General features: G+C 35.1%; 1 protein-coding gene across 3 annotated transcripts in view; it reads left to right on the forward strand.

Annotated features, from left to right (window-relative positions):
* Nucleotides 1-18,648, forward strand: part of LOC128671445 (uncharacterized) — a 66,333-nt gene extending 47,685 nt beyond the window's left edge. For all 3 annotated transcript variants that reach the window (XM_053747896.1, XM_053747897.2, XM_053747898.1), the window contains 6 exons: nucleotides 11,282-11,412; nucleotides 14,946-15,140; nucleotides 15,505-15,759; nucleotides 15,988-16,163; nucleotides 17,043-17,251; nucleotides 17,608-18,648. In XM_053747896.1, coding sequence (XP_053603871.1) covers nucleotides 11,282-11,412; nucleotides 14,946-15,140; nucleotides 15,505-15,759; nucleotides 15,988-16,163; nucleotides 17,043-17,251; nucleotides 17,608-17,741 — 1,100 coding nt within the window. In that variant the 3' untranslated portion in view covers nucleotides 17,742-18,648. The remainder of the gene's footprint in view (nucleotides 1-11,281; nucleotides 11,413-14,945; nucleotides 15,141-15,504; nucleotides 15,760-15,987; nucleotides 16,164-17,042; nucleotides 17,252-17,607) is intronic.
* Nucleotides 18,649-19,025: the final 377 nt, after the last annotated feature.

Genomic DNA, 19,025 nt, shown 5'->3' on the forward strand with positions numbered 1-19,025 from the left:
CCGTCTTTTGTGTTTTATTCAATATTTTTAGTTACTACTTTTGAAAAATAACATTATTATAAAAAAATGTTTCTATAGCTACAAGAGAGTTTAGGGTTGAAAATATTTTGTTACTTATTTTGTGATGGCATAAAAAAGAACGAATACGAATGACGAACGAAATTACGAATTATTAAAAACAAAAATACCTATGTTTTAGCACTGACACGTAGATTTTAGTTTTGATTTGATTTTTCATGGCAGTGTCAAACATGACGTACAAACTCACACAATAGGCAATGCACATGCATAAAAATATGGTCACATCGAATGATGCGTACTAGTTACGAATCTGCGACAAACTGCGTCACAATACAATACGAGCGTCACATAACGTTGATTGATCAAGGCGTAAACAGAAGAAACTTTATGCAGATATCGAGATATCTTTTATTTCTATCAGAGAATCGTAAATGCCGAGGGCATAGAGCGCAAATATATTTTGTCTCTAATCGTGTGCCGGCTTAGAAGTGCTCTTCTAAGCCGGCAAATTCTAGGCAAATCTCGATTTGTCTAGTCGGCGTATTTAATCATCTATCTCATGTGGCTATGGTTTTGCTGTGTCTAGAGGTATAGTTTACTTTATCAAAGCTTTATCATAATAAATAGTGGCATCAGTCATGGTTTACAAAACCGAAATGGCAAGACACAAAGGTCTTCTGTTTAAATTGCAAATACGCATTCCTGAAGCAGTCGTGAGCGCGACACGAGATTTGAATTAAGGTGATGTAACTGCATTCGGATTGGACGTCTCAACTTGAGATATATTACCATTGATATCGTCATTTCAGCCAGTAATGGACAGTTATGAAGCCTATTGACGAGACAAAGATCGAATGAAAACTGTTCTTACGTACGCCTGCAATTAGAATAAATATAAAACCTAGGTAGATTTTATATTTATTATTATTTATTCTAGTTGCAGGAGTACTGTAGACAGGACTTTATAATCCGCAAGTTTTTTTAAAAGGTATTTTAAAAGACGGAACATAAAGTCCTATCTACATCAATCATTTTGTGATGCTCACCCTCCGCATCACGAGGAAATACTGTTTTCAGATAATTGTTAGTAAATTACACAGGAGTGATTACAAACCGTGCAATATTTCTACGGCATTGTCTTGCAATAGATTTTCCGATGGATGCTTATAAACAACGCCGAACGTTTAACATACTTAAGATGTAATCTGGTTGTTGCGCATTTGCTTAATCACTAGTTGTTCCCAAGATTTTGAGTTACTACGTGATTCTGGCTATCAATAAATTTAATTTAAAAAACGTTATGTTTTGTATTTTTAAAATGAGTTGGATCGTAGAATCCCAAAATATTGTAAACAGCGGAGGCTGTTAATGCATTTTGATTGGTGAGTTATTGTGTGAGAATTTGTAAGTAGTTTTTCATCTCACTCAAATTCGTTTTATGTAGTTCTTGAGAAGACTGCAATTAAATATCACAAGGTGTTTTACACCCACCTTTCTGTTTTTATGCACCTGTCCAATTTCAACTGTTATGTGTACGTAACAAAAATACTTTTTCTTCTTTCAGAAAAAGTATTTTTGTTACTTATTTCGTTATTTCATATAATTGATGAGCTGATAATAGGTACCTAATATAACTCTGTTTACTCAAATTTCTTTTATAAACTGTTAATCTTACAAAGGGATATTTCTCAATCCTTCAGGGCAATAACCTAATTTGGGGCGTAATAAACTTTTAAGTAATAAATTGAATAACTTTAATATATTTGAAATGAATTATCATTTAAAATTTTAACAATATCTAGAACACGTCGTCATATAAACAGCGTTCAATTAATTATGAGCTGATAATAGGTAGGTACTTAATATAACTCTGTTTACTTAAATTTCTTTTATAAACTGTTAATCTTACAAAGGAATATTTCTCAATCCTTCAGGGCAATAACCTCATTTGGGGCGTAATAAACTTCTGAGTAATAAATTGAATAACATTAATATATTTGAAAATGCTGTTAAATCGCAACAAGCTGCACCGAGGCCAGCGCTAAATGACGCAACACGTGAGTTCATTCTAACAATAAGACGAGTTACCTTCGCTTCCAAAACGGTCACGACTCCTAGAAGCTTCTATTGTGCAGTGATATATTTAATACCATAATACTTATAAAATTTGGAAACCTGGAAAGGCGTATGTCGTCGTCATTGTCATCGAAACGCATCGTTATTCAATTATCTCGAACTCGATATGGAAATTGGCGCACGCTCTTCTTGTCAAGTTGAAATGGCTATTAAATTATATTTAAGTGTATTTTCATTGGTAATTTCTAAAATCTTCATTATAGGGTCTACCTTTGTTATCTATGACAAGGTCAGTAAATGGTAGAAAATATATTTTAAGACCACTGTGATAATTCATCGATTGTAAAAATACTGTTAGATTGTTATGCGAAGTTGGTTGGAAAGTACATTAAAATATATTATATATTTTAAAAATACACTAAACCATCGTAAAAAACTAAAATTTTTGAAACAGCAGTCATCAGCACGTCGAATAAACATATATTTTTTGGAAGCTATTTAATCGTGACTTCACGTTAGAGTATCATTTAGTATGTTGCGCTTGGACGATTCCAAAAATGTGTGTTTTTATTTTTTAAATATCTTCGAAAGTATTGTCATTAACCCAGTAATTTTTTCACTGGTCTTTTAATATAAGGGCCTTCGAATAGTCATTAAAATAAAAAAATGGTCATCTACTCTCTCTTCCTTTCTTGAGAGTATATATAATAGTACACCTGACTACTCTTATCTTGACTAATGTATCAACTATCTTGAATAATGTATCAAAAAACAACTTTCAAAATATCCGCATAATAATATTTTTAGGTAGACCTTACTGTCGAACTTAGATAATATCATTGAGGGCCATGAAACTCATCTACATAGTATTTGATTATGTAGAACAAAAAGTTACAATTAGTTGTTGATTAATGCCTATCACAATTCAATTTAATTTAATTTATGACTTCACTTTTTGTGATTTACTTGTATGCTTTCAATACGTGGAAAGTCTTTGGAAGTCTATGTCCAGCAGTAGACTTTTGGCTAAGACGATATATTTTGATGATGTGTATGTATAAATCTATGAAATTTGTTATTTACATCTAATACATTAATACAGGGTGTTAATTTGCATTCTTGCCATATTCACACAGCTAATAGTACTAACCAATACCAATCAGTTTAGTTTAATTTGAGACATCCTAGAATAACGCAGGCTGAGTAATCAATAAACTTAAATTTACAGGACACTGAGGAATAAACCAATTTTTTCGAGTGCATTCATAAGTCGCAATAGGAATAAATCTAGTGGGCGTGGCCGTCTGGCACGGCCGAAATCACCCGAAACAGCGCATGTAAATGAATAATTTCAGATTTCCCTTCCTACTTTACGGGCTTAGGACCGACAGAAATACCTATTTTTAATTAATTAGTTTTATTTTTTTATTACATTATCCCTCATTTCTTCAGAGATCAAAAAGTTAAAACTTATTTTTGTTTTTATAAATTAGGTATTTTTGGCGTAGTTAAAAAGCTGAAATCATCCTATTTACAATTGATTCGTCTATTTACAACACTAAATTAATCTAAGTAAAAAAAATCTAAGTCTTTCTAAGTAATTGTTCGAAGTGCTCACCATTTTCACGAATGCACAGTCTTGCACGGCGTAAAGAATTTCGTTTTAGTTTTCGTAAAACGTACAAATCCTGTTTCAGTTTATCGAATGCTGAAACGATTCGTTCGCGTAACACTTCAACACTGTTGATTTCTTCAGTGTACACCAAACGTTTAACATCACCCCACAAATAATAATCTAATGGAGTTAGGTCTGGGGACCGTGCTGGCCAGTTTACTGGACCTTCACGCCCGATCCAGTTATTACCGAACTTGCGGGTCAGGTATTCACGCACTTGGATTGCAAAATGTGGAGGAGCACCATCCTGTTGGTAATAAAAGTTTTGCAGGGAAGCGAGAGGAACGTCATCTAGCATCTCGTTTATAACGTGATCCAGCAACTCCAGGTACGTTGAGCCGGTAAGACGGCCCTCAATAAAATAAGGTCCGAGTAAATGTCCGTCTATTATGCCAGCCCAGACATTTAAACCAAATCGGTGTTGAAAAGAGTGTCTTTTTATTTTTCTGGGGTTTTCATCCCGATAACTCCACCAGTGCTCATTATGGATATTGAATACACCAACTCTTGTGAACAAACTTTCGTCTGTCCACAAAATGTTGGCGTTTCGGTTGTCTAGCAGCCAGCGACAAAATGTGATTCGTGCATTATTATCCTGTGGGAGCAGATCTTGTACTTTTCTAAAGTGAAACGGGTGTTTCTGTTCACTTTTCAATAGTCTCCACACTGTCACGTGGCTCACATGGAAGTGTCGTCCTGCCTCACGGGTACTGGCACGGGGCTCTACTTCGAAGTAGTCTAGAATTAATTCCTGCAACTCTACAGTAAGCCCTACACTGCCTCGAGCTTGCGCGTGTCTTGGGACGTCAAACTGACGAAAGTCTCTCAATCGCTGTGTGGCCGCAAGCATAACCTGGCGGGACGGCCTCCTTTGATGTGGAAACATTTCCGCAAACATATTCACGGCTTGCCGCAAACTGTCACCACATATGGCATACAAGCGCACCATTTCCACCAACTCGTGGTTGGTATACGCTTCAGTCATTTTCTTGATTTGATTGTGATACGCAACTTAAACAACACGGACCGGGCAGAGCGAGCGGAGCGAGCGAAATCTTGACATCCGCCGTGCGTCGGCGTCGCGAATAGACTGGGGCGGGGTGGTGGTGCGTTGCGGGGTTGCGGGGATGGCTGGCCGTCGGTCGGCGTTTACGCCGCACAAAGAAAAGGGGCGGAGCTTTTTTTGCCGACTTATGTACTCAAGTTTGCCGACGGACTAGTGATGTGCATATGTTTCGATAATAAGTGTTGTTCATAACATAATGTCGATTAAATAAAATATTCTTAAAAAAAATACCTAACTTTTGATCATGTTTTTTTAATTGATTTGTGTTCAGAATCAGTAATATAACAACCTCTGTGAATATGGCAAGAATGCAAAGTAACACCCTATAATTTTCCAGTAATTTTCAATAACTCCCAAATATAAATGTTGACCATGATAATGTAGGCTAAGGAATATGGTAGAAAACTGCCTATTGTTCTCCCGTTGACACAGTGGGTATCTCGGGCGAGTTGTGTAATGTTTACAGTAGACACCCACACGCAGCTTATCTCGTAGTAAATCAAATTAGGTGGTGCAACGTGGGTTCATTCTCCTTTTTAACTTTAATCACCTTGTTTGTTACTTGGGTATAAAAGTTTTTGTTGGAAGAAAACTTTATCAACTTAGTACAAATAAATTCCTTCTGGAAGTAGGCTCTGTGAAAATCGCGCAGTTATTACTACATTTAAAGCCAAGTACCATCCGATTTTATCATCAAATATAATTTTATTGTCATCAATCATAACGTAATCTTAACAGGACAGCTTTTGTTTTCCACAATCACACAGACTGCATTAGAAAGGGCAGCAGGTCCCATTGTTTCGAAACTTCGTGTTTCGAGGTGCTAAATGACTTGAAGAGAATTTTCTCAATGGCCTTGTTTTAGTAAATATTCAAGCGAAAGGGGCATACTACGCTTTCTATCAGTGTGTGTATGTTTGGCAATCAGAGATGGGCAAAACAGTCTGCCAAAACTTCGATAATATCATCCTACTGCCATGTTGACATGTTGATCGTTTAACGTTAATTAATCTAGGAATATCAATATTGGGAACTTTTGTGTTGACGAAATTAGGCTTAAATGTTTTAATTCTGAAATTATGAATTCTCGAATCAAGGTCGCGACGCGACTGCAGTACAGATATTTAGGGATAGCTAGTACTTGTATACGTATTAATTCTGGCATCACTTAAAAATAAGATTTTTTGTCACTAACAAGAAGTTCCACAGATGCAACGCTTTAATCAAGTATCAATAATATAGACCCTTTGCTGCCAATCTAATCTACAACTGCAGTATAAATGTTTCCACAATCGTCGCGTCACAAGCACAAGATGGCATAAAGGTTAACCACTCGACCACTTTCTACACAGCCATGGGAAAACCACGTTCAGCCATGTTAACATTATCTCACTTTCTACTTATGTCGCGATGTTATAACTTTTATCTTTGGTATAATCTACTGATAGTACCTACCTACCTACGTTTTTCTGAAAAAATATATTGGATATTTGATCGATGCGATAACGATTCAATAGACAGGTACGTGTGACAGTTAGGTTTTAATAGTTGAGAGTTGAATACTCACATTTGTAGGTTTATACAAATAATAAGTATAAATAACAGCATACATATCTTATTTATATCCCTTGACATCTGCCGACTCTAATTTTCAATCAAAACGTTCTTTTTTTTTCTAATTTGTAGTTGACTGAATTTTTGCAAGAAAAATCGATCTTCGTCACTTAAACACTTAAAAAGACTAGAATGATTTTCTTTTGCTTCCATTGTCAGACCGTTGAAAACCACAAAAATTTTCTTTGTTCCTACTTTCTTCATGGTCCATGGTTCGTGAGTTACCGTACGTTACTTTGAGTACTTCACCTAACAGTACATACTTATTCAAAGTTCATTGACAGAAATATTATTGTATATCAAAGCAAATTTGATTTTTTTTCCAACATCATTTAGGAAGTTTTATAAATACTATTCCTAGGTAGGTACCTAGAATGAATGAAGTAGGTACTTCATTCATTGAGATTGTAAGATTAGCTGAAATCCAATATGATAACGTTAGCGCACTTGTAACGCCATCTAGTTATGGTTCCTCAAACAAAATTTACAATTGTCAAGTTTGACAATAATAACATGATTGTATTAAATTGTTTTATTCAACTGTTTTATTTTTTTAACAGTGACAATTTCTAGACTTAAAATATTGAGTCCTTTATCTAGGTCATATCGATATGACAAGCCAAGCTGTGTAATATAATATTGCATTTGCATTGCAACTGAACTGAGCCTTCGTAAAAAAGCAATTACTGCAGTAAGTTATACGCATTGTTAATTAAAGTACATTGTTTTCTATTGAGGTGGTTGTACGGTGCTAGTTTACCCAGAGGCTGCAGTTTGGGGCCAAGGCCGTTGGTTAGTGATTGTTTGAGAGAAACAAACTTATGAGGTGCGCTGCCGTACAAATTAAACAACACTTTAAAGCCTTGTGAATCAAGATCAGGTATAAACTCCTCCGTCCCATATAATAAATAAATAAATAAAATAAATATATTAAATAAATATATAGGACAAATCACACAGATTGAGCTAGCCCAAAGCACAGATTAAATAATACCCAAAGTAAGTTCGAGACTTGTGTTATGGGATACTAACTCAACGATACTATATTTTATAACAAATACATATATAGATAAACATCCAAGACCCGGGCCAATCAGAAAAAGATCATTTTCAATATTGACCCGACCGGGAAAGAACCCTCTAGGTATATAGACTATAAACAGAATAAACAAACTCTTCAGCTATTTTGTATAATAAGAGCATTGCAATAGCACCCTGTGAAAATGGCGCTACGCGATTGTGACGAAATACTTGAATGTGAAAAGGCAGAAAATTTGTAATTAATTCATAACGAAATTTTGTACCGCCTTTCACTACTTAGAAGTTACAGATATGAAACTTTACTAATGTTTTCAAACAACCGCATTGTATTAAAATTAATAATAACTACTAATATAGTTTACATAATACATAATATTTAGTTGAATTTAGTTGTTAGATAAATATACCACCGAACTATCTAGTACATAATCTTTAACATAAATTTACATGCGCAATCACAACAAAAAATAAGTTAATGCAGAGGACTACAGAAATAAATTAAAACAATAATGAATACTGTGCCATTTTAGACTGTTGTCAGCCCTAGATTGAGTATAAATTGATTATTTGATCTTTTGACCTAACTATATAGTCTGGTGTGCATTTAAATGGCTGGACAGCTGTTTATCTTTTTTTTTAAATCTTAACACATTTTCAATAATATGATGCAATTTAGTACAAACTGATTAATAATGTAACGAGGCAAATCGAATTTTCGATTGTATAGGCAGGTTATTCGTACAGACCGGTTTATTATTATTTTTTTTCAATTAGAAAAATCTATATGCTTTCTCAGACGATTCCGGATCATTTTTCTTTGTATTGCATAACATTGTGAGTAGTCGGAATTTTTAAAGGTCGTGTATATTAAGTCGTTTAAAACACGTTATGTCCCTAACTATTAAAAATGTGATTTAAACAGAAATGACTGTTTACTGGGTTTAGTTGATCGTGATATCTAACAGAGATTCGTTGCAATAATAATGGTCAGTGATAAAAGGAAGCAAACAAAAAATGAAATGGACGTGTCGTGCTTCAATTGTTTCACATCAAAAGATGATCGAGATGAGGAACCAGTACCATTGTTTAAAGTGCGGAAGATGCACAGAGAAAAACTAAAATTATACTCTTTGCTAGAATTATCCAAACCAAAAGCTATTTCACTTAAATAAAAAGTTTGTGAAAACTATACTATAGGTAAGAAAATAGAAGAAAAAATTACAAAGGATTCAGCCAAACTGACTGAAATCACAGCCGTTGTTGATCCTGGCAGAATAAATACTACAATTAATAAAAAAAAGTTAATTACACCTGACGGAATTCGGAGGTATAAATATTTCTAAACAGAACTCAGTAAAATTAATTGATAAAATAACGCAGACAGACATTGCTTGTGAAAATCTTAAAAATAACTTTCGTATAAAAAAAACAACTGCAAATGAAATAGTGATCATTCCAACGAAAGTCGGGAACATAAATAATCCACCGATAATTAAAACTAATTCGATCAAACCAATAGATAAAATTATAATAGTTTCTAAACCTGAAAAGATGACTCAAACACAAATAGTGCTAAATAGAAAATGGGATAATACATCACCCACGGATAATGTAAGTCAACTACAGATAAAATTCAATGATAGCGGAAACCAAAATAACGAAGTGCATATTTTGCCTCGACAATTTGAAAAAAGCAATAAAGATGTACCAGAGAAATTATCAAGCAAAGATGAAAATCAATATTCAATTCACAAAGTTCAAATCGAAACATTGATACCTATCGTAGAACAAGAACAGTACTAAGACGTTTTGTGCCTGATGAGGAGCTTGTCCCGAGTGTTTTAGCTGTAATAGATAAAAATGACGAAAGAAGGATAGAAAGAATTTCGCTACGCAGCAAAGAGGAAACTATACCTGATAACAGTTCTACAGGTTCTGATTCTGAGTATGCTGGATCGTCATCTACAGTTAGAGATTTAAATGAAGTTGAGAATGCACCAAAACCTGCAGTTACTAATGTTTCTAAACCGACTAGCCTTACTACACCAAATCAGTGCCCAAATTTTAAAACATCTTTACCTGTACATAACGTGCCAAAAACTAGTATTCTATCAACGTCAACAAAGTCTCTATACTCAGAATCTAGTAAGAAATATCTGAGGTGGAGTACATTATGTCTCGACCGCAGTTTACCACCGTCACCTGGTAAGTTTAAACCTTTATAATTTATATTAGGTATTAGTCATACAGCGAAAAATATCGCATTATTATACGTTGCATTACGCATAGAAATCTAAGTAGGGAAACTTGACATGCGTGCTGAAAATTTGTGATTCGAGGTATTCTTTATTCGTTTTTTTATTTCGTGATTTTTATAATGACTTGAGAATGATCGACATTTCTCAGAAACTAAATCAATTATGGTAGGTTGATAATGCCTAGCTACTTCCATTTTTTATATAACCGGTTTATATCATGATAGAATATTCACCGCAAAAACGAATTAATTTATAATTTTGTGTGATTTTAAACTCAAATAACAATAATATATTTATATCTGAATCTGAACATAGTAAGATAGTAATCGGTAATGAAACATGGTCGTGCCGATTTCACGGACATTACTGTGACGCGCAATGTTCACCCAGCCTCATTTAGACCCGTTCAAGCCAGCGCTATGTGTGGCACAGTAGCGTTAATACCTACCACAACAGGAAACAACAGCGACAAATCACAATGCAGGATACGATAAAAATAGGATTTTGTTCGGAATTACCATAAAATTGTATTAATTATATTCGTACGGTCGTGTTTTATGTTGTGCATCAGAATATGGCGCTGATTCGGCAAAATTCGGATACTCGCTATTGTTCTATAGAAGACGGAAGCTCATTACATCCAGGAGAGTCCTCAAGTAGATACTACCCCGTCAATGTATATAGCACGAACAATTCAAGAACTGGATTAGTCGAGAAGGAACATAACTTTTTTGGATATTTAAGGAAATGTTGCTGTTGCAAAAAGTATGAGAATGAAGAAGAGTCTTCAGTTATCGATCCAAATTCTGCACTATTTGGACCGCTCCGAAAAAGTTACACGCTGAATAGAGAGAATAATAAACCAAAACCAACACCGTCAGTAACTCATATTACTGAAATAAAACCTTTATCACCAATACCAGAGATACCTATACTAAAAGTCAGTAAAGTGTTTGATGATGAATTCTGTAAATCATCTACTAAACTTTTTTTGTCTAGTGAACAAAGAGACAGTGCAATCACGAGTAGTTTGAGTGGGAGTAAATACAGGTCGAGAAAAGATCCAAGTGCAAGTGAAGTAGATTCTAACTTTAAGTCTGGTGAGAAAGTCTTCATTCGAGAAATCATTTCGTGTCGAGATACATTTTTGAAAGCGTTGGAGTGGTGTGACAATTCACTCACAAGAAATAAAAAATGTCGTAAAGTCAAGGCAGATGAATGGATTGAGTTGCAGAACGAGGGTATAAGAGCAAACTGTTCTGGGCACGAATACATATGTTAAGATAATTTTCAAGGGCACTTCTTTTCTTAAATTTATTCCACCAAATTATTCTGCAATCGCCTCAGCACAAACTGTAACAGTTTATCTATCGCAACACGTCCAACGCTATTTCTTTGACAACACCGCTCCACATCAAAATTAAATTACGTAGCCTTTTGTACTTTCACTAAATGGTGTTAATCAGTATAATTAGCTAGCGATATTTGATACGATATCACTGTTGTTTATGTAAAATTTGGTTGTTCCAGATGAAACATTCATATCAGAGAGCTTGTCGCCGAGTCACGCGACCCTCCCGCGGAGGTCCAACTCGCCCCTGCCGCACGAGAGGGACATGTTGGACAGAGATCGCTTCCCTATCAATAGGAGTGGATTACAGGTAATATAAATTATTTCACGGCATCACAGAATTCACACTTCTATTGTCTGTTACAAACAGTTCGTGAGTAATCAACAACATATCAAGCGCCCACTGCAAACGCGCCAATATTACCGCGGCATAGTGATAAGGTGACACGTGCTGTTGACTGTACAGTATTCATATTGATTAAAAAGGTATGATACTCTTTCCCGTAGGGATAGGAAAAGAGTATGGTTATACTTACTAAAATTTTGAATAGGGTTTTCACTCTCCAAAACGAAATGTGTTTGAGGCGGTGATATGTACGATGTTACTTTACCAAGACCGAGCGAAGTGAAAAAAGGTAATTACGCGTTACTCCGATGCAGTTAAGGAAGTAACCGGGAAACCGCTTTGGAATGAGTGAGACGACGTTTCTTTATCAGTTTATGCGCTGTATAAAACCGTTGACAAACGTAACATGAGAACGTTTGACCCCAGAGTGATGAATGCAAACCAGCCAGCCGTTATTTAAGCAAGCGTATAACAATATTGTCTTCGGCTTCGGCCATTGTATTATGTTTCGGTACTTGTGTTGCGTTGCGACACGGCGTGCGAGCAACGAGGTTTTGCAAAGTAAGCCTGTCTTTATAATTATACACTTGAATTGCTTTTCAACTTCAAAAAAACTTTTATTCTCTCTTTGCTTCGTTCTGAGGCAACAGATGCTTCAGACCTCAAATTGGCTGTAGATATGGGGGCAAATTACAATTTCTTAAATGAGGAGATATTTAACTACATTATTTGATATTTAATGTATTTATTAATATTAATTACTAGCTATTGCCCGCTGTTTCCCTGCGGTAACCTATGTTTGACATTGGGTCATTAACTACCTATATTTAATTTTAAAATTTCATTGAAATAAGCCCAGCGGTTTGAACGTGAATGCATCTATAATACGCATTTATAATATTAAGTATGTAAATGATTATAATTTATTCCGCCACCGTAATGATTTGTGTCTGTTACTCGGTAAGTAGGTATTGCTTAATCGTGATCTTTTTATGTTATGTCCAAACAAAATTCCCATTCGTTTTTTTTTAATCGTGTAGTTACATTGCATGTTTATTTTGAGAACATTAATTTATTTAGCACTTGTATCTATGTTTGTAATGTGGAAATGACGACAGTATTTCAGATTTACTACAATGAGAACAAATAAAATAAAATTGATCAATAAATATCTATCTAGACATAGTAAGTAGGTATTATACATTTTATTTTTTACCCCGTAAATTAGCCAAATTACACAATTTGGCTAATTTAATTTTTTTCTTAATTCTTACTAGATATCACAGGTAAAATAAATATCACTTCTCTGGATCTGAGCCAGAATACCACCCAGTCGCGATCATTGTATAAATAATGCGGTAAATCGTTGTTTATGTGCCAAATGTAGTAACATTAATCCCATATAAAGAGTAGGTACTAGTGGGTAGATACGATAACGCATTACTCAATGCCATATGTGGTCGACCGGCCCGTTTCACATGTAGGTACACACTTATATACTAGATTTGAAGTATATTTGTTTGATACTTCAGTCACATAAAACCGATCTGAAGGTTTTAGATATTAATTATCACTAGATTATGAGAAACACAAGGATCAATTTATAAAAATTAAAGTTTGTCATGGCAAAAATATGTTTGTTTTATATAATGCACAGACCTCTACCAGTGGTCTGTGTGTATTACAACATATAAGTTACTACATACATAGCGATATAGCAATTTATCAGAACTGTACAAATTGTCAATGTCACACTAACAGCACCCACGTTCTGAGCGATAAACTGTGCGTTTCATTTTATACAGATTTCCGTATTCCTTCTTACGGCAACTTGATCACTACATAGGTTAGGTACCTACTTAGTATAAAACAAAGTAGCTTTCCGATGTCTGTCCCTATGCTTAGATAGATGTTTAAAACTACGCAATGGATTTTGATGCTTTTTTTTAATAAATAGGGATATTCAAGAGGAAAGTTTTTGTATAGGTATACCTAATAATTAAGGTTTTACCCGAGCGAAGCCGGGACGGACCGCTAGTAATTAAAATTGACGTTGTCTAATAATATTATTAAGTCTACTTATGATTATAGTCAGATTATTATCCAACCAAACGTTGCTTGTAAGAAAAAAGTAAAGGTATATTAATATTTGTATAATACGTAGGTAATTAATCAAACTGGTCAATTAGAGTGACATTTATTGTATTGGTTATTGAAAGAAGTACCTACCTCTATAGTTATGTATTTTAATATCTAACCAACGAAGTACTTACCTAAACATTTGCGTTTGTATTGTTTTAATGCACCCATTGATTTGAATACATCGTTCATTATATTTTGAACTATCGGCCCGTCCCGGCTTCACTCGGGTAAAAACATAATAAATTATAAACCTATAAAACATAAACCACGTGGCCAGTTTCTATTTACAAAGCAAATCTAAAATTATGAGCCGCTTTATTATTAACGAAATCCATTAGACCATAACATGGCCTGACTTGTTAAATTCTTTTACATAACTTACGAAAACAGCTGCAATGTAAATGTATGCAAATCATTTCATAACGCGCGTAAGGCAATTAATAAAGTATGTCGCTGTTGGAATGTGTATGTATGAATGCAGTATGTATCGCATAACGCTAGTTAAAATAAAGTATGAAATACTTCAATAGATTTTACGAATCTATTGAAGTATTTCATACCGCAAACATCTATTTTCGAATTTCGATCAATAGCGTTTGAAAATATAGGTTTGGTTAACCCGGGTAAGTTATTTTTTTTCCTATTGCATAATGTAGTCACATTTGACTAAATCGAAAACGGCGAACACTAAATTCCTTTTAGTCTACTATGTCCACATTGTATATCGGTGGCGTAGTGGTAAGGTTCTTGCCACTGAACCGAGAGGTCCCGGGTTCGATCCCCGTCGGGTCATGATGGAAAATGATCTTTTTCTGATTGGCCCGGGTCTTGTATGTTTATCTATATTATGTGCGAGGAGACCTACCTATATTTTTATAATGATGTTTTTTAAAAAGGATCATTATTTTCAAAAGACCATCCAGCCAGTCTTCATTCTTCGAATGTGGATGGTGGATGTTTAATGTGTCGTTTTGTCTGGTAGTAGATACTTAGGTAAACATTGACTCATATATTGCAATGTTATATATATTACACAAAGTTTATGTTTCAAATTATAGACGAAAACATGTTTTTTAACTTTAATTTGTATCTAATTTGTGAAATGATTTATAGCTTATACGGTGTAGGTTGCCTACGTATTTATAAGTAGTAATGGTTTGGTTGATTGGAAGAATTAATATCTCCGCAATAAAGTAAATTTTAAACTTCAATGTCACTCAATACTACTTAGATTCATGAGATAGGTTTCCGAACGGCTGACAATTTATATTTATTGGTGTATCGATTTATTACATATTTAGTGTTGCCAGTAGCAGTCGTAGTCATTATTTTTATCAAATGGTTATAATTTCCAGGCCCGCTCAGAATCAATGGCGTCAGTGTATTCGGGAGCAGGCGAAGGCATCCGAGGGAACGTGACGGTCCGCGGGGAGGTCCAGATATCGTTGCTGTACAACTACAGGCTTGGGGCCCTGGAGGTCGGCGTCAAGAGGTGCAGGGACCTGGCCCCAGTGGACACCAAGAGGAACCGCTCCGACCCTTATGTCAAGGTATTGTTCAAACTTGACTTCAAAAAAAGAGAAATGAAAAATGTTTTGTACACATGTCACACATTGATTTATGGATATGTTAGCAAGCGGTCTGAAATATTGGCTCTGATACATGGTCATCCTTCTACAACTACTAAACATACAAATATATGTGTTGTTGTATCCATACTAATGCGATAGTCTGTCTGTCAGCTTTCAAGGCTAAATCATTAGACCGATTTTGACTAAATTTGGATGTAGTTAATTACCGGAAGAAATAAAAGCAACCGCGGGCGGAGCTGCGGGTAACAGCTGAACTAAACAATCTCCGTCTCTTTTTTCCTCGAAGTATATTTGTTACTTACATACATTTATAAAATTCCAGGTGTACCTCCTCCCAGACAAGTCCAAAACCGGCAAACGCAAAACAAAAGTGAAGAAGAACACGCTCAGCCCCGTGTTCGAGGAGACGCTGAGCTTCGTTCAGCCGCTGGCCTCGCTGTCCGCGCGGACACTGTGGCTCAGCGTGTGGCACGCCGACATGTTCGGCCGGAACGACTTCCTCGGCGAGGTGACGCTGCCGCTGGCCGACGTCGTGTTCGACGACCCCGCGCCCCAGTGGCATAAGTTGCATGAGAGGGTGAGTTCTTGCATTATTACCAAATACGCGAATGAGGAAGATTTTCCTTGTTTCTTCCTTCAATGGGAAAGATACTTAATAATCTGACGTAAGGAAATGGAGCATTTCATTTTCCATATCACGGAACTAAATATAATTTAGTAACAAAAAGTAAAAGGAAAGACAATTCAATTTTCTAACTGAATACTAACTGAATGTTTCTTATATATTTTTTAAATTTTTTTTCAGACGGAGCAATTCGATGAGCAACAGGGTTCTCGCGGGGATTTGATCGTGGGTTTGAAATTCGAACTGCACGAGAGCGGCGCCAATCGCGGCAAGGGCACACTTCATGTGCTCGTCAAAGAAGCAAAGAATCTCGTCGCTTCCAAACCGAACGGATTGGCCGATGTTTTTTGCAAAAGGTAAATTAAATTTATTTATATTATTCGGTAAATGTATATTATTTGAATTCAATTAAAAATCAATACCTACATCATAACTACTTCTACTACTAATCATAACTACTATAAGCCGCTACATGCTTCGTCAATGATTATTGGACAATAGGTATCCGCAACAAGCTTCTTCATTTTATTAATGCTCAGCTGTGGGCACAAAGAGGTTAAAATGATGATCATGATTATTTCCCGGTCCAACGTCAGCTCAAACACCAAGGCGGTTGATCGGTCCTCCTTTTGAGACCTCCTCATTTTGAGACCATCCCCGAAGTTTAACCATTTTAATAATAGTATACAATCCACAAAACTTACAACAAAACAACAGTCACACTCAAATAACAACCTAAAAACAGATATGATTTGTTTATGGGTATAAAAATGTAGATAAAAAAATCTCTCAGGCAAACTGAACTCAATTAGGTATATCTTCATTTTTCTTCAGGTGATAAAGTTGTTAATTTTGTTACAACGTGGAAATGCATTTCATTATAGATAATGTGTATTTTTTTAATTAAGCAAGTCATTATCACTTTCCGTTATTCAGTAATTACCTACTCAATTTGATTTATATGTACTGGTACCAAAAATAGCATAAAATTAATTATATATATAAATAACTTTTCAAAGTACAAATCAAATCAAATCATTTATTCAGAAATTAGGCCTTCACAGGCACTTTTTCACGTGTAATCATAAAATGTATGCTTTTATAATATGACCTAAATCATAAAGTGTCTTTCATCTTCCTTTTAAATATCTTTCTAGTCTAGACAGAGTGTAAAGTAGATACCCAACATCATATACAACCTAATCGATAATTCATAAGTGACATTATGATTGCAGCTACCTGCTGCCGGAGCGCGGACGGCTGTCGAAGCAGAAGACGGGCGTGTGCCGGCGCACGCTGAGCCCGCGCTGGGAGCACACGTTCACGTACCGCGGCCTGACGCCGAGCCAGCTGGCGGCGCGCGCGCTCGACCTCACGCTGTGGGACCGCGACCGCCTCGCCTCCAACGAGTTCATGGGCGCTGTGAGACTCTCACTCGGCACAGGTATCTGGGACCAGTTCACGTACCTTACCTTATCCGCAACATGCTTCGTAAATCTGTTTACGGCCGAATTGTCCACAACAAGCTTCGTCAATAAATAAAATCACAGGAAAATATCCGATACCTACTTCATCACGTAAAATGCTTCGTTCAAATGGAGTCGAAATATCCGCTACAAGCTTGAACGATAAATAAAATCTCAGGAACATTACACGCTACATACCTAGTTACTTCATCACTAAGATATGGTATTAAAAATTAATTAATTCATATCCTTAAAAATGTTTAAATTCTGAAATATCCGCGTCAAGTTTCAAGTTTCGTAAAAAAAATTAATAAAATTAATTGTGTCTTTTCAGGTACATATATGGGCGCAAATGTCAATTGGATGGACAGCGTAGGCAAAGAAGTCACTCTCTGGCAGACCATGATGCAGCGACCTAACTTCTGGGTCGAAGGCTCCTTGCCTCTCAGACCACACCTCAGCAACTAAATCCTCATAATCTACATCACTATACTCATCTATTATATTTTCCTAAAAATATAACGTGCGTGCATCAAGCTCTTATACTTTGTCGGCTCCATTGATCTGACGTCCGCCTAGATGGAGTCTCGTATTAAAATAAATATTACTTATATCTAATCTACATCACTTTATTACAATACTTTCTAAAAAATTAATCGCATTTACAGTTTTCCTTCTAAAGTGTTGGATCTACACCATACTTATTTGTAAATTAATTTTGAAAAGTCTTATCATTTCTGCTTCATATTGATAAGTGCCAACGATATTCTAGACTACTTATATTATTTTCTTACGTAGGTATATAGTTTACTTATTTTATTGAATATATAAATAGAATAAGTGATATTGTAAAAATATAAATTCTGTAAAACGGCTAAAATGAATTATATACTTAAATCAATAATAGTATGTTTTGATATACTTACATTCCAAAATGTGATGGAAAAATATATTTATATTTTCTAATAGATTTAAGACTTATAATGACAATACCTTATATAATTAAACTTAACTGCCGTTAAGTTATAAGTGCCTAGAGTTAATTATGTTAATGCATTTAAATTAGAATTTATTATGTACAAATTAAGTTCACATGAGTTAGGGATCTGCTCATGCATTATTGTGATTTAAATATTATGATAGGTACAGACAGTTTATAAAAAAATCTTGTGGAATGTATTTTGTATACTTAATATTAAAGGGTATTTGAATAATGGGATTGTAAGCTTTATACTTCAATATACAGAGACGTCCATAGTATGTAAAATTAGATTCTGCTGGAATCTACAATGCAGATTATAAGTATCGTCTTAACATTTTTTTATACAAAATAATTATAATTAAAGGCGATTGAAAATAAAACCTTTTCAACATAGACTGAAGTTTCTATTAAATACACCCTTACGTAGTGAGTACTCTATATTATATTGTACCACAGTTATAGACAACGCAGATAGATAAAACATCTGAATAATTTTTTCTTATAACGATGGCCCATGGTTTGATGGAATGATGGATTATCTACCATAATTTAGTAATTAACAAGTGTCAGTATTTCTATCCAGACCAATAAAACTAAACTGACGACGGATGATTGTAACCAAATGAGATAGAAGATTTCTATACAACTTAACATCCCGCCCATTTGGGCACGTGATGAAGACAAAAGATGTCAGCGCTCTGTCTCATTCCTTCTCGTGTATTGCTAATACGGAAATTCTTGTATTAGCGAAATGGAAGATGTAACGGGGT

Source organism: Plodia interpunctella, chromosome 7, assembly GCF_027563975.2.
Source record: "Plodia interpunctella isolate USDA-ARS_2022_Savannah chromosome 7, ilPloInte3.2, whole genome shotgun sequence".
Lineage (NCBI taxonomy): Eukaryota > Metazoa > Arthropoda > Insecta > Lepidoptera > Pyralidae > Plodia > Plodia interpunctella.